The sequence below is a fragment of the Babylonia areolata genome, chromosome 22, assembly GCF_041734735.1.
Source record: "Babylonia areolata isolate BAREFJ2019XMU chromosome 22, ASM4173473v1, whole genome shotgun sequence".
NCBI lineage: Eukaryota > Metazoa > Mollusca > Gastropoda > Neogastropoda > Buccinidae > Babylonia > Babylonia areolata.
The window spans coordinates 9,763,252-9,787,424 of record NC_134897.1 but is presented as its reverse complement, the minus strand read 5'-3'; the positions used below and the strand labels follow the sequence as shown (position 1 = coordinate 9,787,424).

Here is a 24,173-nt window from a genome sequence, read left to right as displayed (position 1 = left end):
AATTATGCTTCAGAAATTACAAAGACAACAGGAACATTTACACTAATAATCATTTTCTACACATCAGTCAATACTGAATATTATCAATTTCTGTGATTCTGCTCAACTTTAACTCATGCACAAGCATAACAGACATATCATTTACCAATGTTGAACAGCATTATAATCATGATTTCCAAGATTCTGCACAACTTTAGATAACCCACAAGCCTAACAGACCCATCATTTACAAATGTTGAACATTATCATAATGATATCAAAGATTCTGCTAACTTTAACTCATGCACAAGGAGGAGGAATTTTGTTTAATGTCCCGTCAAACATAATGGTGACTGAAGACATTTTGTTAAAGTATTTATGAATATGTTAAAAGGGGGGGTAGAGTAGTGGTGGGGGTAGGGGTTGAGTAGGGGTAGGTGTAGAAGGTGAAGAGGTAGAGTAGGATAACAGGCAGAGGATAGGTGCACAATCCACTCTCTCCTCGTACCACAGCAGGGTCTTTTAGAAAGATGAATTGAGGTGTTTATTTCTCTAACTTAACAGCACACCTGGAACACACACAATATTAAAACCCAGGTTAAATCAATACCAAAACATATGCTAGACATAATCGCACTGATGTAACAGAAACATCATTATGTTGTCTGGACAAGTAAACAATTCCACAGATAACCTTTCTCCATTCTGACACTCAATGTCTAGCCGTACACTCTCTTCTCAAAGAGATCTATGTAAGAATGTAAAACAAGCTTCATATAGCTTACCATCAACAATCAGTGACATATAAGTTAATGTGCACCAAATATATGACTAACAAATACTAACTCCCAGTATTTAACTCCTGTCAAACCACCATAGAATAATAGCTGTCGTACCAAGTATGTGGCAGACAATTACAAACTCCCAGTGTTTAACTCCAGTTAAATCACCATACAGTAATAGCTGTTTCCATTAAGACTGAACAAATCTGTACTTTGTATCTGCAAAGTATCTCATTGGTAAAATGTTTACATGGGAATCATATAGTTACCAAGTAATTTGGTAAATATATAGCAACCTTGTGTGCACCAACATAGGACTGCCTGTCAGTGGTCTCAAATCTTATTGAACACATACAGCTATGTGTTACCCCACTGGCATATAACACATGACTACAGCACATGGTAATCACAACTACCAAGTCACACATGTCCCCATGTTGCATTATCACCCATGTGCACACACATGGAAAAGCATGAACATACAGTTAGCCTGTAGATTTGTTCACCTTGAATATAACCATCACCACCTAACATACAAAATAGGTATGTCATGCCTCAAAATAATTCCAACTGTTACAACCAAAACATTCTACACAGATGCAACCCACACATAATCTCTGTGTTTCTTTGTGTCTAAATGCTTACATTGACACACAATTGACACAACAATTGACACACCACTGACATGTTACTGAACATTATCATTTATGTAAGCCAAGATGCACAACCTGTAAACCCAAACATGATGTCCAAGCATCATACCATAATATCAACCTGTAGGAAACAGGAAAGGGGGGGGGGGAGGGGGGGGATACCCAAATACCCTAAACCAGTACTCCATTTAGTCATGTATTGGCTACATTGTGTATTTTAACCACTTTTCCCTCAGTCACCAGCCTCAAATACAATTAAGCCATACACATGCGGGCTATGCTCTCTCACAAGTCATGGTATCTGCATCAACACATTCCAGTTACATTAACTGTGCAATACCACATCAGCCAAAAGTGTCATAATGTTCTTGTGATACAACATTACAATTCGACAAACTCCAAACTGTTTCCAAAAACCAGAAAGTAAATTGCCAACAAACCAAATTACCAGTACAAGCATTACTCACAGCCCCAACGTTTCAGGGTTCACTTTATATTCATGTAGCAGAACACAATCCCACTGAGCCAGTGTGTTAGTTACAGAATCCAAGTATAACATAAATCAAGCATTCAACTAAGTCTGAAAAATAGATGCTAGTTTGACACTCACAGCCCCCATGGTACTGTCTTGACCGTCTGGCTCTCCTGGCCTGCTTCAAGGAAGGTAAAGAAAGAAACCCCACTTGCCTATTCATTTTATCCTCTTCACAAGCTGGCACCGCATGCAAACTATCTTCTGACCCAGAACGTTTCCAATTGGCTGAAGTTAACAGACCAATCCGGGACCAACCATGCTAGACTTGCACATTCAACACTTTTCTCACAGAACCCAGCATTGTCAAGGAGGAGGGGAGGGGAGGGGGGGGGGGTGATGAAAAGAGGAAGGGAAGGAGGAGGAAAGATCGCCCAGCCCTGATTCTGTTCTAAACAGCTCATGATAAACACACCACACCATGTGGTGACCATTGAGGCAGATGCCATCCTGCCAGAGATCGACATGGGGGGGTAAGGAGGGGGGGAGGGGGGGGGGGGGAGGGGGGACGGGGTTGAGGGTGATGGGAGTGGAAGGGAAAAGGGCAGGGGAGTGTATAGGAAGAGAATGGTCAGAGGAGATACCATCTTTACTTAGTATTTCTTGATAACTTGCTCCCTCTGTACTTGGCCAAGGGAAGGGGGGAAAGGGAGAGAGGGTATGGGGAGGGGTGTTGGTGGGGATAGATGCCATGAAAGGGGGGTGGGGGGAGAAGAGTAGGGAGGTAGGAAGGAGGGGTCCATCAGTGCGCAGTGTGTCTGAGAAAATCCCATGCTTCCACCATAGGCGCCTGACACACTATAACATCCACCCCTTGCTTTTGAAAGCAATGTCCTCATTGCTGCAGATCGCATACCAATCAATTGCTTCATGCAAATGGTGAGACAAATTCTCCAACGAAAAGTATTAGCAAAACATTAATACATAAGGATCTTACAGGAATCCCTGTCATCATACATTATCTGATGTATGTCACCCTTACATATTGCAAATAAATGCAGAACATTGTCAGCAACAAAAAAGCAGTACCTAAAAACCTTCAAACAAGAAAGGCCAGTATAGAAATTGTAACTTCAACAGACTGAATAACCATAAAACATGAAAAGCAGCATTAAACTTCCAGCTAAAACACCACCCTGTATGCAAAATACCAGATCCACTAGCAGGCTACAGCAGCAAGTCTACTCACTGAAAGGTGGTTCACATTAGTCTTGTACATAGCACTACATTTTGGGAGTATTGACCTTGTCAGTCTCCCATCCCAGTTCCTATCCATTTGAGCCGACATTCTAGCACCTTTTGAGCCACAAGACATGTGAATTTCAGGCTTCAGATGAGACCTGGTGCTAGTCTCACACAAACCAGTGCACACTGATTTGCGTGATGGTCTGGGAGTCTTGACTGCAGCTTGGCAGTCTACGCCATTCTCCCTCTTCCAACATTGACCAGGAATCCCTGGATCAGGTGGCATGGGCAGCAGCACCCATTCATCTCGGCATGGATCATCACCATTGCAGTCACCTACTGAATGGCTCTTCATCAGTTTATCTGAAATCCTTTCTTCCAGTTTGTGATCCCACCCCTTGAGACCATTGTGGAAGTCTCTGTGTATTTCATTGTGGGAAACCTTGCTCTTTACTCTGGGAAAATCCTTACCCTTATTGTGGTTTGGGGAAATCCTATTCCCCACTGCTGACTGGATTTTTCCTTTCCCAACTTTCTTCTTTTTCTTTTTGCCCACAGCCCTGTTCTTTACTAAAACATCATCTCTCTGACCAACTAGACCTGACACTAGCCCCTGCATGGACCTGACTTTTCCCTCTAACAACAACAGTTTGTCCCCCAGTTGTGCCATCTGTTCCCTGGCCTGTTGCTGTTGTTGGTCCTCTTCTAGCTCTCTCTGCAACCTCAGGGCTTCATCTCTTGCCTGGATGAAGGTGGTTTGAGGCTCTTGCCTCACTACCTGGCGCAGCTCCCTTTTCAACAAGGTGTTCCGGAGGCCACTGATGAAGTGGTCCCTCAGCATGTCAGCGGTGAGGGCCCCAGTCGTCTTCATCTGGATGGTTCTCTCCATGCTGCGCAGAGCATGAGAGTAGTCCATGATGGACTCCTCCAGCTGCTGTACCCTGCTGAAAAGTATGGACAGTAGTGTGGTGACACGCCGTCCGTCACCGAACACCCCCAGCAGAATGCCGGTCACCTTCTCTGGGGTGTTGGTGTCCTCCAGGTCCCGCAGCATCAGCTCTCTGCGTGCGGTTCCCTGCAGATGGCTGTAGATGAAGTATGCAGCCATCTCGTCTCCCATGGGGTATGCGGCCAGGACCCTCTCCGCCTCAGTGACGAAGTCCTCAGCCGACGTCTCGTCTGGCTCACCAGTGAACACTGGCAGTGTGGGTGCTGCACACCACTGCATGGGGGACTGCTGTGCTGTGGTAGTAGGCATGGTCATCCTGGGCTGCGTTGGGCTGTGCTGGGCTGTGTTGGGCTGTGTGCTGCTAAAGATAAGAGACACCTCACCTGCTGATCCTGTCGGCGACGCCAAGTTGTTAAAAGGGGGGGTAGAGTAGTGGTGGGGGTAGGGGTTGAGTAGGGGTAGGTGTAGAAGGTGAAGAGGTAGAGTAGGATAACAGGCAGAGGATAGGTGCACAATCCACTCTCTCCTCGTACCACAGCAGGGTCTTTTAGAAAGATGAATTGAGGTGTTTATTTCTCTAACTTAACAGCACACCTGGAACACACACAATATTAAAACCCAGGTTAAATCAATACCAAAACATATGCTAGACATAATCGCACTGATGTAACAGAAACATCATTATGTTGTCTGGACAAGTAAACAATTCCACAGATAACCTTTCTCCATTCTGACACTCAATGTCTAGCCGTACACTCTCTTCTCAAAGAGATCTATGTAAGAATGTAAAACAAGCTTCATATAGCTTACCATCAACAATCAGTGACATATAAGTTAATGTGCACCAAATATATGACTAACAAATACTAACTCCCAGTATTTAACTCCTGTCAAACCACCATAGAATAATAGCTGTCGTACCAAGTATGTGGCAGACAATTACAAACTCCCAGTGTTTAACTCCAGTTAAATCACCATACAGTAATAGCTGTTTCCATTAAGACTGAACAAATCTGTACTTTGTATCTGCAAAGTATCTCATTGGTAAAATGTTTACATGGGAATCATATAGTTACCAAGTAATTTGGTAAATATATAGCAACCTTGTGTGCACCAACATAGGACTGCCTGTCAGTGGTCTCAAATCTTATTGAACACATACAGCTATGTGTTACCCCACTGGCATATAACACATGACTACAGCACATGGTAATCACAACTACCAAGTCACACATGTCCCCATGTTGCATTATCACCCATGTGCACACACATGGAAAAGCATGAACATACAGTTAGCCTGTAGATTTGTTCACCTTGAATATAACCATCACCACCTAACATACAAAATAGGTATGTCATGCCTCAAAATAATTCCAACTGTTACAACCAAAACATTCTACACAGATGCAACCCACACATAATCTCTGTGTTTCTTTGTGTCTAAATGCTTACATTGACACACAATTGACACAACAATTGACACACCACTGACATGTTACTGAACATTATCATTTATGTAAGCCAAGATGCACAACCTGTAAACCCAAACATGATGTCCAAGCATCATACCATAATATCAACCTGTAGGAAACAGGAAAGGGGGGGGGGAGGGGGGGGGATACCCAAATACCCTAAACCAGTACTCCATTTAGTCATGTATTGGCTACATTGTGTATTTTAACCACTTTTCCCTCAGTCACCAGCCTCAAATACAATTAAGCCATACACATGCGGGCTATGCTCTCTCACAAGTCATGGTATCTGCATCAACACATTCCAGTTACATTAACTGTGCAATACCACATCAGCCAAAAGTGTCATAATGTTCTTGTGATACAACATTACAATTCGACAAACTCCAAACTGTTTCCAAAAACCAGAAAGTAAATTGCCAACAAACCAAATTACCAGTACAAGCATTACTCACAGCCCCAACGTTTCAGGGTTCACTTTATATTCATGTAGCAGAACACAATCCCACTGAGCCAGTGTGTTAGTTACAGAATCCAAGTATAACATAAATCAAGCATTCAACTAAGTCTGAAAAATAGATGCTAGTTTGACACTCACAGCCCCCATGGTACTGTCTTGACCGTCTGGCTCTCCTGGCCTGCTTCAAGGAAGGTAAAGAAAGAAACCCCACTTGCCTATTCATTTTATCCTCTTCACAAGCTGGCACCGCATGCAAACTATCTTCTGACCCAGAACGTTTCCAATTGGCTGAAGTTAACAGACCAATCCGGGACCAACCATGCTAGACTTGCACATTCAACACTTTTCTCACAGAACCCAGCATTGTCAAGGAGGAGGGGAGGGGAGGGGGGGGGGGTGATGAAAAGAGGAAGGGAAGGAGGAGGAAAGATCGCCCAGCCCTGATTCTGTTCTAAACAGCTCATGATAAACACACCACACCATGTGGTGACCATTGAGGCAGATGCCATCCTGCCAGAGATCGACATGGGGGGGTAAGGAGGGGGGGAGGGGGGGGGGGGAGGGGGGACGGGGTTGAGGGTGATGGGAGTGGAAGGGAAAAGGGCAGGGGAGTGTATAGGAAGAGAATGGTCAGAGGAGATACCATCTTTACTTAGTATTTCTTGATAACTTGCTCCCTCTGTACTTGGCCAAGGGAAGGGGGGAAAGGGAGAGAGGGTATGGGGAGGGGTGTTGGTGGGGATAGATGCCATGAAAGGGGGGTGGGGGGAGAAGAGTAGGGAGGTAGGAAGGAGGGGTCCATCAGTGCGCAGTGTGTCTGAGAAAATCCCATGCTTCCACCATAGGCGCCTGACACACTATAACAAATACATTTGAGTATTATCGGTTAGAAGGGGTGGGAGATGTGAATGAATGGAGGGTTGGGGGAAACTGGGCAAATGAGGGTGAAATGTGGGTGAAATTTGAAAAACAGAAAAAAAAAAAAATCTAAATACAATAACAGGAAATTACTTAAAGGACTTCCTACAAGAGAAGTCGTTAAACTGACAAGCAAAACAACTGATAATGAATGCAAAAAGTCAAAAACATCAACGTTCTCAGTGAAGACACACTTTTGTGTACATAAGGCTTCATCAAGCTACAGTCAAAAATAATATGCTCAATTGTCAGGTCACTAAAGCATATGCACTTGACATTAGAAACAATACTTGGTCCGTAATGAATTTGGTAATAGTCTGAGAGCTAAACTCAGAATTGGTCTGCGAATCGGACCAAAGTCTGAGAGAGTCAACTGAGAGACTGATGCACAAGCCTAGCAGACCCATTACCACTGTTTGACAGCATTTCCCGTCTGTTGGGATTGTCACCTCCAGCTCCTTGGCCTGGTCCCTGCACAACCACCATGACAATCAGATGACAATCTTCTTCTTCTGCGTTCACTCGTATGCACACGAGTGGGCTTTTACGTGTATGACCGTTTTTACCCCGCCATGTAGGCAGCCATACTCCGTTTTCGGGGGTGTGCATGCTGGGTATATTCTTGTTTCCATAACCCACCGAACGCTGACATGGATTACAGGATCTTTAACGTGCGTATTTGATCTTCTGCTTGCATATACACATGAAGGGGGTTCAGGCACTAGCAGGTCTGCACATGTTGACCTGGGAGATCGTAAAAATCTCCACCCTTTACCCACCAGGCGCTGTCACCGTGATTCGAACCCGGGACCCTCAGATTGACAGTCCAACGATTTAACCACTCGGCTATTGCGCCCGTCACAGATGACAATCAAAATAGATTATAAAACCGATCTACCACAACTACAGACAAAAGAGGCAAGGCCTTCAAGACTCACTTGTGATAAATTAAGTCCCCTAGCATTAATTACAGAGTAATTTCCCTTTTTTACTATCTGCACCAAAACGTTTGCAAAATAAATAAAAATTCCATGCTTAGCAAAAGAAGTTCCTGTTTGAACAAAATATGACAATAATGACTGCTCTTGTTGTTGTGTCAGAATATCAGATCAAAGTGCCAAGTTTAGAGAATACAAAAAATATCAATATAACAGTAAATGCAGTTTGCATATAATTAGGCTTCTTTTTTTTTTTTTTTTGTGCCCATCCCAGAGGTGCAATATTGTTTTAAACAAGATGACTGGAAAGAACTGAATTTTTCCTATTTTTGTGCCTAATTTGGTGTCAACTGACAAAGTATTTGCAGAGAAAATAGCAATGTCAAAGTTTACCATGGACACACAGACACACGGACACACACACACACACACACACACACAGACAACCGAACACCAGGTTAAAACATAGACTCACTTTGTTTACACAAGTGAGTCAAAAATGACTTAACAATGAATGTTCCTTTGTCATTTTCGAGATGCACGTGAATATGCCATTTTCATTTGTAAACTGTGTTTTACTCAACATTCTTCACAAAATTCAAGTGTTTAAGTTCTCCTGAAGACTTATGTACAATGTATACCACTATGTGAAAGAATAGGTAGGTACTTTGTGTGTGTGTGTGTGTGTGTGTGTGCGCACATGTGTATGTGTGTGTGTATGCATGCAAGTCTCTGTACATGAAATGTGTACGTTTTGTTATCTTCAGCCAATTTTCACAAGAAACTGCTCAGGTTTCTGAAGAGAAAAATCACCACAAAAAGAAAACATTCCAAGGCAATTTGTTCAGAACTGGACACCATTCATATACATTGTACAGGACAAATCTTTGAAATGGAATATATGTGTTGATGAATATTTACTGTTCTGCCAATGTTCTTTTGATGTTGAATGGTCAGTGCTCGGAGTGGTATTCTAATTTCACTTCTCTCTATATAAAATGTATTAAATTTGGTAAACCTTTGAATAAAAATTGTTGCAAAATTACATTCCAAGGCTAGCAGCAAAAAAATATGTCATGCTCTTTGACTAAAACATATATATATATATATATATAACATGTAGATGACTATGAAAGAGACACAGAGACAGAAAGAATGAAGGGAATAATATCAATACACTTATGATTATACAGCACTTTGAACATCTCAAACATTTACAGTGACACATAAATCTGACACAAACCACCCGCACGGGCGCACACACACACACACACACACACTCACACGTGTGCGCGCACAGAGGGAAAAAACAGGTATGGACCCACAGAACACAAAGTACCTTCATCATGTACAAACTACTCGGGGGAAAAAACTGTTTCAAATTCGTTTCAAAGGATGCGAGTGAGGGACTGTGATGCACAGAAAGAAGTGAGGAAAAAGGAAAAGCATGCGACTCAAGGCAGACACAGACCCACAGCACTCACCCCAAACAGTTTCTGCCACACGCTTTTTAGGAAGCTCCCCATGACAGTGTGGTCAGCCTGCACAGTCTGTGAACATACAGGGGGAATTTTGTGTACATATGATGATGATGATATGGATACTTATGCAGCGCCTATCCTCCGTAAAAGACCAAGCTCTAAGCGCTTTACAAACACAGAGTCATTTGCACAACAGGCTGCCTGCCTGGGGTACAGCTGACTGACAGCTGCCATTTGGGTGCTCATCATTTGTTTCCTGCGTCAGTCTATCAGGTTTCAGTCACACACACATATATATATACTCACACAGACATGCAACATTTCACATGTATGACCGTTTTGTTTATTTACCCCCACAATGAAGGCAGCCATAATCCACTGGGTATGTTCTTGTTTTCATGATCTGCCAAGCGCCAACATGGATTACAGGATCTTTAACGTGCAGTTCAGGCACTAACAGGTCTGCACATATGTTTACCTGAGAGATCAGAAAAATCTCCACCCTTCACCCACCAGGCCATGTTACCAAGGTTCCAACCCGGGATCTTCAGATTGCAAGTCCAGTGCTTTAACCACTCAGCTATTGCGCCCGTCATATATGTCCTGTAGCAGTTTGAATATAGAGGAGGAATTTCTTTATATAGCTATCTGCAGAGAAGGAATTTTATTTAATTCCCCATCGCACAAACTTGTGTTTGTAGACAATACCGATGGAATTAAATCTGTGAACCAATCAAAGCCAATGAGACTGATCAAAGGTACAGATTACAAGTGCACTGACCCAGTGTCTGTGCAAAACTGAAAACTGTATTTCTTTATCACATTCCCAATAGCATGGCAAAATGCACAATGAATCGCACACATACACACACAAACACACAGTGACACATGCGCGCGCACACACACAAGTGATCCCTTCTAATTTTATCATCTCACACACATACACACACACACACACACACACAATGAATATAAAAATAAACAGCAAAAGAGACAGACAATGAAACAAGCACCTCCCCCCTCCCCCCCCCTCCAACTCTGTCACACTCCTCCCCCCCCCCTCCTTTTCGGTGCTTACATTTCCATCCAGGCCAATCAAACAACTGTAGGTGGTTCTCAGAAAGACATCTGAATGAACCAGCCCTGGGAGAGTGAAAAAACATAGATCTCCCCATAACTTCTACTTCCCACCACACAAACCAGCATCACTTTGCTGAGTATTTCTGTCAGGCTTGGTATCATACAAGTAGTAGTAGTAGTAGTAGTAGTAGTAGTAGTAGTAGTAGTGTAGGGACTGGCATTTGACTGCCTATGTCTCACGGCCTTTTTTATGTCCCCTTCAATATCGGTCTTCTTTTATTTGTGGGATACATATATGTTTTCTTTTACATGTTCTGTAAATCACTCATCAAAGTCAGTAAATTTTTCTTTTAAACTGATGTTCATGTCAAGGAGATTTTTTAACACATTAGTATTTTGTGCAAGTTTAGTTTCGATTGGTAGTGCATTCTATATTTGTGCAATTCTATTAGCTAATGAATTTTTCCTCAGGTTACATGGTCTGTCTGTGTTACTAAAACCCACCAAACTCTAAATTACAGGAATGAGGAAATTCAATATGTGGAGGGGGAGGAATTTTATTTAATGTCCCATCACACATACTGGTGATTGTAGACATTTTATTAAGAGTATTGATTTTTACACTTGAGTATTACCATTTAGAAAAGGAGGGGGAGGGGATGAATGGTGAGTTGGGGGAAACCCAGTAATGGGCGGGGGGCGGGGCTAATTGTTTAATTTGTTAAAAGTTTTGTGAAGTTTTGATGTTAGCAGTGCTTGATAAATCGGTTAGTAAAACTGGATGTAAGTGTTACTCTGTCTTTAAAACAATACTTCGTTTTACTATTTCTTCTTTTATGAGAGGAACTCTTAACAAAGTAGCTCAAACATTACCAAAATATCTACACTCACCGCCAAATATAAACAGCCAATAAATAAAATGAACGCTAAGTTCTGGTGGAAAATACACAAGGTCCAGCTGCGGGTACTTCTTTGCATTTGTTGGCAAGTAACCGGAAGGTTGTGTTTTGTGCAAAAAAAAGTTCACGCGAAAACGAATGTCAACCCAAATACGTCCCAGCTGGTTTCTTTCACACCCTTTCGCGTAAGATGCAGGGTATATCGAACACAGGATTAGACGTTATGAGCTGCAAAAAGGACTTCACATACACTCTTAGCCAAGCTGGGGTCGTCGAAACCGAAAGTGTGTGAGATCTTTTCATCAGTACTGAAAGGGATAAAACTGTGTTTTGAAACATATTCACTTCCGGTTTTATCATCGACACCAATTGGACGTCTTTAAAACATTTAAGTTCTTTGTTTTAACCTGGCACAATCAGCTTCAAGACACAGGTTGTCTCAGAAGTCTCCTATCCGCGAACATTTGACCCCAAAGGTAGACAGCAAACAGGTTGTCAATCACAACATGATGAATAAGAAGTTGATCAGCTGTGTGCCAAGGATGTTTTTTTTAACCATTGGATGATTGCAAACATTTGTTCTTTTGATGATCATATTGCTTAAAAAGAACTGTGGATGCAGAATAACAAGGCGAACCAATGCAGTTTCAGATGCATTTATTTAGATGAGAAATTTGTGTTAAACTGAATATGAATTGAACGAAACCGTAGACCTGCCAGGGTGTCAGTGAAAGACTCAAAGAGCCAGTGATTCACCTATCATCTAGACAGAGACTGGATGCAGACAGAGACAGAATAAAATGATCATGTGTCAGATTTCTAGATCTCCAGTTGACATATCTTTCATATCTTTCCCATCATAAAGCTATCTTGTTCCATTGCAAAGTCTTGATTGAAAGGTTCAAAGTAAGCATGACAGTTCTTGCAGATTACTGGAGAGTTTCTTGATGTTATCTTTTGTAAATGTGTGCTCATTACACAATGTAGCAAAATTCTATTGTTTATTTTCAGTTTAGATTTTGGAATGATATGCATTCATATTATTTACTGAGTGTGTGAGACTTTACACTGAAGAGAAAGGGGGTCGAGTAGAAGATCATTAGATACATGTCTGAACATTTTGACCGATCTGTTGAAGCAGCCTTTGTTTTGGAATGATAACTGTGAGCAGACTGAGCCATTGTCCTAAATTCCCAGACTGGACAGGAGTTTCTGAAATGTAAGGAATACAAATGTGTGTGTGTGACTGTGAGAAAGAGAGTTACAGTGAATGCTTTCCAGTTTGTGTGTGAGGATACTGCTGGAAATATGTGTGCACTCATCTGTGTGTTTTTGTAGAATAAAGTGAAATGAATATTTCTGTGTGGGCAGAAACTGGACTGAACCATATTCTAGCACACTGTGATCCACAACAACCACCACCATAGGTGACCAAAAGATTGCCAAAGAGTGCGCTGCTGACTCCAGCATGCCCTCTACAAAACCCTTTGTTGTAATAACAGGTAAACTGATTTTTTATACTAGCATACTGTGTTTGAAACTAGAGTGACTACTGGTCTCTGCTCTGAGAAACACTAATTAGCATTTGCATATATTTAGTTGGTACCCAGAAACTGTACAGTCTACTGTGAAATTTTGGAATCATCATTGGTGTACAGGAAAATTTAATTTGATGCAGTCAGTTTCAAAAGGGTTTGTGTGTGAAAATTGCTAATGTTTTAAGAAGCACAAGACCATTTTACCCTGAAATAAGTATTTCTGTGTGAGATATATCTTCATATGTTGTGAATATGTGCATGCTCAATGAACTGGTTTGTCTTGTTCTTGTAAAATAAAAGTCAAATTAACCTTTCCTGTACGTCATGGGTGTGCTCACACCCACACACATGGTTTTTGCTCTGTTAGTCAAGTAATTTTGAAGCCATTTCCATTAAATTTCATGACTTTGTTAATAATGTATCACACTACATATCAACTGAAAATTATTTTGTTTCATCCGTAAGCAAAGAAACTAACACACAATAAACATCCCAGTGTGTCGTGGGTGTGTGCACACCCATATTCTCAAAGAATAGATTTTACATCATGAGTGTGGAGCCATCCATACTTGCAAAGAACAAGCCTTGTGTGCCATACGTTGTTTGTGTGACGTACTCGTGCCTGCTAGAGAGAGAGAGAGGCATTGGTATGAAAATACTTCTTGCCCACCGTTCGGATATGATGCCACCGAGATTAGGCCAGATTCAGTTCCATCTGCTGCTATCTTTTTGTCTGTTGTGCATTGTATCCTGGTTCAAGTCTGCGGTTTTACTCTGAAGTTTTACTTGTTTAATGGTTTAACTACACATACTTAATCGTGACCCAACTACTGCAGACTCCGGCAGGGGTCTAACATTCCTGTCCTGTGCAAACTACTATCTGCCTATGCGGAGAAAACGAAAATTGAATGAACTGGGGTTGTTTTTTGTTTTTTGTTTTGTTTTTTATCTAGTTGGAAAAGCCTTTTTTGAGAACTAGTTATTATTGCATGTGTCAAATCCATTTATCTAAATCTAGTTGATATAGAAATTTTATTCTAATTCCAATCAGTTTGAAACAAAGGAAACCTGCCTATAAAAAATAAAATAAAATAAAAATAAAAAGAACGCGCAAGGAATGCCAACAGTTTGGTCAAGGGAAAGGGGACTGGTAGACCTACAAGTGCCACTGGCATCAGTTGAACTCCATACAGTAAACACGCCATGCTCATGTCTGTTATCGCATCATGCAATAAGGGAGGGGGTGGAGGGTAAGCGGTGGCAAGGGGAAGGGCTAGAAAGAATCATTTACACTTGTGTCGGCACTTTCCTTTCTGACAGCATAATTATGGAATAGAGCGTGCGTTTGTGTGTGTGTGTGTGTGTGTGTGTGTGTGTGTGTGTGTTTAGAGGATGGGGTGTGTGTGTATGCACATAAACATATAAAAGAAAGAACAGTTTCCTATGAACCTAAAATCTGTTCATAATTGAGATGCATCTTTTGTACTTCGTCTATAGATCCCTGATCTAAATAACATCTGCAAGCTGCAGCCACCAAATGTATCACTACATCATCAGCTGACGTAATTTCATCACACACACACACACACACACACACACACACACGAAGCATTAGTCAAATGTTGCAGTTTTTGTTCCATAAATTTGTTTAATTTCTAATGTAGTATTCTTTATTTCTTTCTTATGTATGTTTGGTGCGCATCTGTTATGCATATGTGGGTGTATGTGTGAATGTGTGTCTCCATGTTTTACATTTGCTTATTTATCATTGTTGTCTTTTTTTCTTTTTTTTTTATTATTATTATTATTATTATTACTTCTTTTTTTTTATTATATTTATTTATTTATTTATGTACGCTTATAGTTGACTTCATCAAGTTTTTGCGCCTTATACATATTATTAGTAGTGGTAGTAGTTATTTTTTTTATGTATTTATCTATTATTTGATCACCCCTTATTTATTTTTTTATTTTTTATTTTCTCAAGGCCTGACTAAGCGCGTTGGGTTACGCTGCTGGTCAGGCATCTGCTTGGCAGATGTGGTGTAGCGTATATGGATTTGTCCGAACGCAGTGACGCCTCCTTGAGCTACTGAAACTGAAACTGAAACCGTTCCACAAAGTGTGATGAGACAGGGACAGAGATCTCATGTGCGCATGTTTGTGTGTGTGTGTGCGTGTGTGTGTGCGTGTGTGCATCAGTGTGTATTTGAGTGCGTGTATATGTGCACCGGCGGCGTGTGTGTGTCTGTGTCGGGTGGGGGCGTCTGTCCATGCACACATGTGTATCAGTGTGTGTGTGCATGTATATGTGTTTTGCCAGGCCATGAGAACATCTGTACGCTTCAAACTGTGGGAGTGAATCATCATTTGTTTGTTCGTTGTTAATATAAAGCACGTTGCTTTTTTTTTTTTTTTTTAATCAAAAGCGTGCAAGATTTCATCTAAACGACTCAGAATTGACTCAGTCAGATTTAACTCACTCAGTACAGCCAGTCCTCTCTTCTCTACACAGACCCCTCGGATGTCCAGTGGGTGTCTCAATGACCCAGCCTTTAGCTTCTGTCGTCAGAATTGTGGTATTCTTTGTCAACATTCACCTCTTCAGTATAAGAGTCTTCCGCTTGCAATATTTTGATGGTGGTAATTGGGGTGAAACGCTGTTAACGTCATCTCTTTCGCCGTTCGTATGGAGAGAGTTAAGTAATACATAATATGTGGCACAAGAGAGCTGCCATCAACACGTACAGAACAGATAAATCCGAAACAGGCCTTTCACAGTTATCAGTTGCGGGGACAGACGAAAAGAGAGTGGCTATGGGTTACTGCACACCCATGATGTACGTTAACAGATTGGTCCCTGTACAGAGACCATGGGTTGCTGTGCACCCACGACGAACAAGAAGGGGTTAGATCCTACACAGAGACCATGGGTTGCTGTGCACCCACGACGTACGGCGAGGAGTCATTCCTTCATAGAAACATGGGTGTCTGTACACCCACGACGTACGGTGCGCAAAATTTTGGGCGACGTAGGGGAAAGGTTAAAGCACTTTGAGTCAACTTTCTCTTCAGGTACAGCAGCGAATCCAAGATTTTTCTGAGCAATTATTCCCAAACATTTATTTACATTTTCTTGTTGTTGTTGTTGTTTTTAATATATGAAACAAATGAAGAAATTGAAATACAGAATGGTTTAGTTTGGGAAACCCGGAAATCAGCTGTCTCACGTAGCATGGTCAGATAGTGGAATGTGGCCAAGCGGTCATACTTGGAAGTGAGTGTCCACATGTTTCAGTCCTACCTAGAGACTGGGATTTTTTTTTACTCACCCCCTCCATTAGACTTTCAGTGATGGTCTTTCAGGTGAGATGATAAACAGAGGTCCCAAGTGCAGCATGTACATAGTACACGTAAAAGAACCCATGGCATGAAAAGGGTTGTCCTTGCAAAATTCTTGGAAAAATCCACTTACTAGCAGGGGGAAAGAAATTTTGATATGGATGGGGCTGCACTGTGCCAACGTACTCTCCAAGGGGAGAGCAGCCGGAATTCCACATAGAGAAATCTGTTGTGACAAAACCAAAATTTTATGACAAAAAAAAAAAAATTATGCTGCAGCATATTACAATACATTCAGCCGTGAAACGTGTGTTGCAGGCTTTGGCCCCTTTGGGAGCCACAGAGTGAACGCCAGTTCTGTGGCAGTGATGAAGTTACAGGAGGAAGGACTGGACAACGACAGTGTGGAGTTACTGGCCTTGGAGATCCCTGTTGAATACGAAGCTGTCAAACAGATGGTGCCCAAGCTTTGGGAGCAGTATAATCCTCTGGTACTGCAAGTGGAATCTTGTTTTGTTTTTGTTTTTTTTCCATTCTCTTCTCTCTCGGGTCTCTCTTGTCACTTTCTCTCTCTCTCTCTCTCTCTCTCTCTGTCTCTATCTCTCTCTCTCTCTCTCTCTCTCTCTCTGTGTCTCACAGCTACCTGAAATGCCATAGTCTGTGGCCTTTAATGCTGGACAATGAATAAAACATTGCTATTCTCTCACTCTGTGTCTGCCTCTGTCATGGCTGGGCACTGTACCCTCTAGTTTTCATGTGGAATCATGTTTATTCATTCCATGCTCTGTTGTTGTTGTTTTTTCTTCTTCTTCCTAGTCCAGGACTGCTGGTTGGGAGTTGCTTTACTTTTTTAGTTTCGTTTTGATAAGATTAAGTCGTTCTTTAATGTCCTGTCATCTGTGTGTGTGTGTGTATGAGTGAGTGTGTCATAAACTAGACAGTGATGTATGTGTGTGTGTGTGTGTGTGTGTGTAGATCAGTCGTCTTCCTCTTCCTCTTCTTCCATAACCCTATGAAGAGTCACTTGGGCTCCACACACAACTGTTCACCAGATTCCTCCAACACTATCAGTTCTAGGGATCTCTGCAAACGATTTTCCTTCCCATTCTACATGTTGTCAGTCTATATCATTTTTTTTCTGTGGAGAGTATAGATAGATAACCTAGAGAGTGATACATATGTGTGTGAGTGTGTGTGTGTGTTCGTTCTTTTGTTTAATGCCTTTTCACTGTAAGTGATATTAGGCGATGTGTGTGTGTGTTCGTTCTTTTGTTTAATGCCTTTTCACTGTAAGTGATATTAGGCGATGTGTGTGTGTGTTCGTTCTTTTGTTTAATGCCTTTTCACTGTAAGTGATATTAGGCGATGTGTGTGTGTGTTCGTTCTTTAGTTTGACATCTTTATACTAAAGGTGATATTAGACGATGTGTTTGTGTGTTCGTTCTTTAGGTTAACGTCTTTTCACTATAGGTGATATTAGACGATATGTGTGTGTGTGTGTGTGTCCACATCAGCTGATGGTTCACGTGGGAGTGTCTGGCATTGCCACGGAGCTGACCTTTGAGCAGATAGCACACAACGAGGGCTACGACAAGATTGACGTGCTGGGCCGGTGTCCCGAGACGCAGTGCTGCGTGGACGCCCGAGAGAAGACGTGCGTGCTGGTGTCCGGCATCAACATGAAGAAAGTCTGCACCAAAGTCTGCGCGTCTGGAAGCGGGGTGAAAGCACGGGTTTCGCACGACGCTGGAAGGTATGCTGATTTTTTGCTGGGTAGCGTCAAGTATCTTGTTTGCCTTCATGCTGTTGTATGCCTTAATGCCATTTTATATGTATTGTTTGATGTGAGGCACTTAAAAGTCCATTATTATAGGGAGTTTGCAGCATAGAAAGACTGTTTATTATTATTATCAGACACAGTGAGATAACGCCGCCGAAAGCATACCTACAATGATGCAGCACACTTAGAATCCATTATACAGGGAGTTTGCGCCATTTAAGTACTGTTTGATTATTATTATAATTAGACACAGGGAGATAAGGCCGCTGAAAGCATTCCTATGATGATGCAACAAAAAAAAACAGTAGAAAATACAATCTTCAGAATGTGTCACATCATTTTGCGGCGAATTCCAAAACATTAATGAAAATAAAAAAACAATCAGTTAATATTGTAAAAGAATTATACAACATAAGCCTTTAAATATTTGATATCTGTGTGTGTGTTTTGGGGTGGGGTTGGTGTTATTCAAACTTTTGGCATTATTTTGCAATCTCGTCAACTGGTTTTAACAAGTGACAGGTGTTCATCCCTGAACTGGCCCCTTTGTGATTGACTGGATAAAAAAAAGCAACATGGTTTTGTCATCAAATAGATATAAAATTACCTTTTAATTACACATAGTTAACCGTGAAAATGACCTTTTTCCATGCTCTGGTGATTGACGTATTGTCCTTCGTTTCTGTCCGACAGGTATTTATGCGAGTTCTCCTACTTCTCTTCGCTGCACATCAGTCATCACAACACAGCGTTTATCCATGTCCCCCCGCTGGACAGCCCCTATTCTGCACAGCAGCTGGTGCAAGGACTGCGTGTGGCCATCAATGAGATGATACAGCAGCTTACCTCCCCTTGATAACATGTCAAAGGTCACCGACACTGACCGCCAGACAACTGGGAACGCGTGGCATTACTAACACTACCAACCAGCAAAATTCCCAAGTTGATTTTAATTAGTTCTCTTTTTTTTTTTTTTTTTTGATTAATTTGGGGCTCATACTTATTCTGTAAGCAGATAATGTTGTTCAGGCTGGTTTTCATGTTTTAATCGTGTATATATGTGAACCCGATGTTAACCTAATTTTTTTTTTAATGAGATTTTTGTTATTTAAAAAAAAATTAGCCTGTGTTTATATGTGAAAGTGTTATACAAAGAACTGATTTTTAAGGGTATGGTTTAAGGAGACTGTTCCTGCTCTTGTATGTATGGGGCAAGAGGGTGGGTGTGGGGGTTGGGGGGGTGTGTGGAGAGGGAGAGTGCATGAGTGTGTATGTTTTTCTATGTAAACTATTTTTATTAGTCAAATCTTTACTTGTATACCTTTTTTTTTATTACTGCATACTTGGTTTTAACCTGTGCTCTTTGCAATACAATTTACAGCAACTGAGAAACCAAAATGATTTCCCATACTTATATGTTCTAAAAACACACAGATAAATATACAACATGCCCATTTGTTTTTTTGTATTCTTGTTTTCATGACTTAACTTTGGAAGATAAGATGTATATATAGAGGCAGATGTGCAAAGCTTGTCAACTATATTTTTGGGTTGGTTTGTTTTGAAGATTAATTCAGGGTGTTGTGCAAATGTTACATATGTGTTGAATCTGTGTATTACATTGAAATCAAAAGTAATTATGTGACAAACCAGCAGACAGTGAAACAGATTCGACAACAGTGAAAACTTGGAAAAGACTAAAACAGCTGGGAAGGGAAAATATATTTGTGTCACGTTAATGTCTCCAGTTCTTGAATGATTTGGGCTGACTCTAAACTTAATTAGACATACTTAACCGTGACCCAACTCGTGCAGACTCCGGGGGGTATTGTGTTGGTATTTTCCTCCTTTGTGAAAGCAGGACTGCACTGGAGGAAGAAAATTCATATATAAATTGAAAGAAAGATCATGTGTTAAGAGAGGATGCTGTTCACAAAATCAGAAAAGTACGACTGTCGCAGTGTCAAATATAGCTTTTAGAGGCGTTTGATTGGCTAAGAGCGGGCCGGGCAAGAAGGGGCGTCTTTTCACTGTTAGCCGCGCGAAATTTGGCCAAGCAGAGCAAACGGATAGGCCTAGTTTGCATCAGTTTGACATGGTACAGTATATGACACCAAACATGGAGTGTAATACAAACTCCTCCTTTTTGTTATTTTAGAAATAAAATATTTGTGGACTTTCTCTGTTTATATGTTTGAAAAATTTTAGTCTGGTTGGTCATTCATCATCAGTTCACTAGTGATTTTAGGTGAATTTTAGTCTGGTTTTTTTTTTTTTTTAGTGAAATGATCATTGTTTTGAATGGAGTTTGGATTTTAAGAGAAAGTGACACAATTTTATTAGAACATTTTATAACAGGACAGTGCCTGATGCAGTCATGTTCAGTTCATTGGTTGCATTTCATGACGAAACCATCAATGAGGAGAGGTTATGGAAGATGGTAGTGTTTTAGGGGATCACTGTCAGTCAGTTCCTACATTTCTTGTCAGAATCCTTGTGTTTCTTGCAGGGTCGTACTGTGTGGAAACCAAAATGCTGTTCATCCGAACTTTGCTGTTCTTAATTATAGGCCAATCAAGGGCTAACTTGAGGCTAAAAAGACATAAAAAAAAAACCCACTGGGGGAGGGTAGCTAAAGGATGTGGCTAGAATGAAATGATGATACTGACAAGTAAAAACATCCAAACAGAAAGCATAGTAACTTCTAATTAAAATGAAATTATTTTTTTTAGGATTGACAAATTAATTGAAGACAGTGGTACAGTGTCTAGGCACCCGATACCGTAGGTCCTGTCAGTTGGTGTGGTGTTGGAGAGGTTTGTCACAGGGCACACACACCAAAGAACTTCACCATTCAGATTTGGATAACCCCCGAAAACGGATCATGGATGCCTTGAGGGTGTGTTAAAAACAGTTGAACGGGTAAAAGCCCACTGGTACATACAGCTGAACATGAGACTTGCAGTCCATTAACACAGAAAGAAAGAAAAGAGACAGTAAAACAGGGCAGTGTAAGAGTGACCTGTGTGCAATATGCAGAAAAACATTCCCGTTCCTATTTTCTGTAACAGCCAGAGGGAATTCCAACTTTTGATGTGATAGCTTGCCTAGACTGTGGAATTCTCTTTGAAAACGTGTTACTTTGATTGTGCTAGGGTTTCGATGTGTTGGGGAGGGTGGCATTTCTTACCCTCTATCTTTATCAAGTGTATGTTTGCTGATTCATCCTGTCCTGGAGTTTTAATCCTGTGTGTTCTGTAACATGTTTTGCTTATATGAGTGATTTTCCATTGTTCTGCTTGGTAAGGGAAAGTATTATTGCAGATGATCTTGTTCAGAGGGCCCATCATTCTGCTTGGCAAGGGAAAGTATTATTGCAGATGATCTTGTTCAGAGGGCACTGTTTGGGGTCTTGAATTGAAAGGAAAGCTTGATGTGGAGAAGTGGGCTGATTTTTATGGCCGAGACTCACTGTTGTGAATTTGTGCACACATGTTGGAAGGTTTGGGTTCAGTTCTTCTATGGGATCTTATCACATGCCTCGAGGTGCAATTTGCTCAGATTTATGAAAGAAATTAATGATGAACTTACTTGACCAGAATGTTGTGAAATGTTTGGATAGGGGTTGGGGGAGAAAAACATTCAGTTCTCCTTATGAACAACGACTCGTCATCCACTGGCTTCAGTGTTTCCGTGCAGCTTCGATGACACATGGTTGTGAACGTGACACTGGCTAAAAATAAAAAAACTGATTTTACCTCAAGACTGTTTCAAAAGAGGATTCATGATGAGAGAAGTGCAACATTTTTTTCTTTCATGTATTTGTCATGTTCTCCCATGTAATTAAAATTAACATTACATACAGTTTAACTCAGAGATATACCCACCAAAGGAAAAGTGATCCATTGACAAGCAGAATATGTCAGTGACTAATTATGTAAAATCATGTTCATATTCAGGTTGGTTTGGTTTTTTTTTACTCCTCTGGCAAAAAAATGATGGAGTGGTCAGAGGCATGTCTTTGCTTTGTGTGCATGAATACAACTGTGCTTGTGCCTAATTTGCTTTTTCAGATGTGAAATTTTTTTTTTGGTCATTTTTTTATTTTTGTCATGTTCTACAGTATCAGTATTGACAGTTTATTCAGTCCTGACGTGACCCTGTTTGGTCGGTCAGTTGGGCTTTAAGCAGCAATGATAAAAGACTGAATGACAGTGGCCGTGGCTTTGGGGAATGAAATAAGGACAGGGGGGGCAGGGAACAGATGTTAACCAACATTTCCTTTGTTGAATGCATGTTGTTCTGTTTTCTTCCCTTCATTCCTGTCATTGAGCGTTGTGATATGCATTGTGGACATACCGTTTCAGCTAAGAGTCTTTTAAAGCTACTTACTCCGTTGTCAGCATCCTCATGTTTATGTGTGTGCCTTTCCATTGACATCAATATTGGACGAAAAAAGTCGTCAGTCAGTGTTAGCAACACAAAACAAAACTCGCTTGCAAATCAGTTTGGTAATTGTGTCAAGAGGTGTGCAAACTCAGCAGACTTATAATAAAAAAATAAATAAAAAGTTAATTCATGCGGATATTAAAATTTAATCAATAAACAAAACTCTTTAGTGGGGAACAAAATGCTTAGTGGGGAACAAAATGAGAGCATTACATAACTTTGCAAGTGCAGCTATTTCTATGTTTTGTTTGAAATTTGTGGACCTGTCTTTTTTTGTCTTTTTTTTTTTTTAAGGCAATTCTTGAAAGGATTTGTGAAAGTCTGTGTGCAGTAATAAATAACAAAACCTAGTCTTGTGTTTCAGGGAGGTTATATCAGTTGCTAGCTCTGTGTTCCAATGTCACTCTCAGAGTTTTAATATTTCCAGGTTATCTCAGGTCTCTATTCTTCTCCTTTCTCTTTTTATAATTTTTCTCTTTTTTTCTTTTTTCTTTTTTTCTTTTTTACCATATCCTTTTTTTTTGCTGACAGTTTTTAAATAGCACAGTTCAGTCGGGTCTTCTCACATACTATCAGTTTGAAAAATTGAAACTTGTGGTGATACAAGTCGTTCATATTTCATTTGAACACTCATTCATTTTCTTGCATTTTCAAGATATTTACATTTGCTATCCTTCTGACAGCCTACCTCCTAGAAAAAGATTTATTTCCCCATGTGCAAAACTGTGCCTATCTACCTGCCCATCCATATCTTTTCCATGAAGTACTGCAAATATCCGCAACCCTAACGATAAGTAGACATTGATTTTACCAGCAGAATTTTTTTTATCATTTGAAATAAACATTTTACTGGTTTCCAACACTCCCATGGGAGAATGCCGGGGAACCTTTCAGTACAAAATGGTACCCCCTCCAGGAAATTCTTAAATTTAATTTTCCTCTTTTTTTTTCTCTCTTTTAAAAATTTTTTTATTTTTTTTTTTTTTTTTTTTATCTCCCTCTCTGTTTCCACCTTGCTTTGTTCCTTTCTTTCTAATGACCTTTTAAAAAAATTTTTTTTTTTTTTTTTTACGCATTTTACATTTTTTGTCTTACTGGTCATGTAGAAAATTTTATACACTTTTTGCCTTTCTGTGAACATTTTGATAAGGGGATATATATGATTTGACTGAAAATTAGAAATATCATTGCTGCATTTGTGCTGTTGCTGTTTTTTGTTGTTGTTTTCTTTCTCCCCCCCCCCCCCCCCCCCCCCCCCCCCACCCCCCCTTGTTTCATTGTTTTTTCTTGGCTTGTGTGTGTTATTTTAGGGGTGGGGGCACATATTTTACAAAGTTCAATTTCAAAACACCAACACCTTATGTGTTTAGTCTGACCTACTGGTTTGACTAAAGATTAGGATTGTAAACAGAATTTTTTATATACTTTTCATGAATTAATTATGTAGCTGTTCGAGTTCAAAAACAAATCTTGATAAAAATGTCCTGCTTTTATTTATGGAATTGCCTTTGACGTTTCTGGTAGAAAATCAGGTATTGTTATAAATTATTCAGCATTCCTGAGTTTGTTTGTTTTTTGAGAAAATTTAACATGAATTGATGTGTGTTTGTGTACCTGATTGTAAATGATGGGGAGTGAAATGGCACAGTTGATTTGGGGTGGGGGTGAGGGATAAATTTCCTATTTTTTATTAATTTGGATATATTTATCTGGTCAATGCACTCTCTTGTACCGTC

At 40.5% G+C, this 24,173-nt stretch overlaps 2 protein-coding genes across 2 annotated transcripts in view; one reads left to right on the top strand and one right to left on the bottom strand.

Moving 5' to 3' along the window:
• LOC143297521 (cotranscriptional regulator ARB2A-like) overlaps window positions 1-11,632 on the bottom strand; it is a 34,265-nt gene extending 22,633 nt beyond the window's left edge. The window contains exons 1-3 of the mRNA XM_076609922.1: window positions 11,579-11,632; window positions 9,353-9,418; window positions 7,341-7,401 (exon numbers count right to left, since the gene is read on the bottom strand). Of these exons, the coding sequence (XP_076466037.1) occupies window positions 7,341-7,401; window positions 9,353-9,394 (103 nt within the window). The 5' untranslated portion in view covers window positions 9,395-9,418; window positions 11,579-11,632. The remainder of the gene's footprint in view (window positions 1-7,340; window positions 7,402-9,352; window positions 9,419-11,578) is intronic.
• LOC143297523 (pyroglutamyl-peptidase 1-like) lies at window positions 11,404-23,692 on the top strand. The gene is made up of 5 exons (XM_076609923.1): window positions 11,404-11,804; window positions 12,700-12,830; window positions 16,527-16,699; window positions 17,723-17,961; window positions 18,682-23,692. Exons 2-5 carry the CDS (start codon window positions 12,797-12,799, stop codon window positions 18,842-18,844), a joined length of 609 nt encoding a protein of 202 aa, XP_076466038.1. The 5' UTR covers window positions 11,404-11,804; window positions 12,700-12,796; the 3' UTR covers window positions 18,845-23,692.
• Window positions 23,693-24,173: the final 481 nt, after the last annotated feature.

What these genes read in the sequence shown, in the direction of transcription:
- LOC143297523 (XM_076609923.1), top strand. Translation starts at nt 12,797, where the DNA reads ATGCCCTCTACAAAACCCTTTGTTGTAATAACAG. An exon ending in ACCCTTTGTTGTAATAACAG is followed by an intron (nt 12,831 to 16,526) that starts GTAAACTGATTT and finishes CGTGTGTTGCAG; the next exon opens with GCTTTGGCCCCTTTGGGAGC. An exon ending in GTTTCGCACGACGCTGGAAG is followed by an intron (nt 17,962 to 18,681) that starts GTATGCTGATTT and finishes TCTGTCCGACAG; the next exon opens with GTATTTATGCGAGTTCTCCT.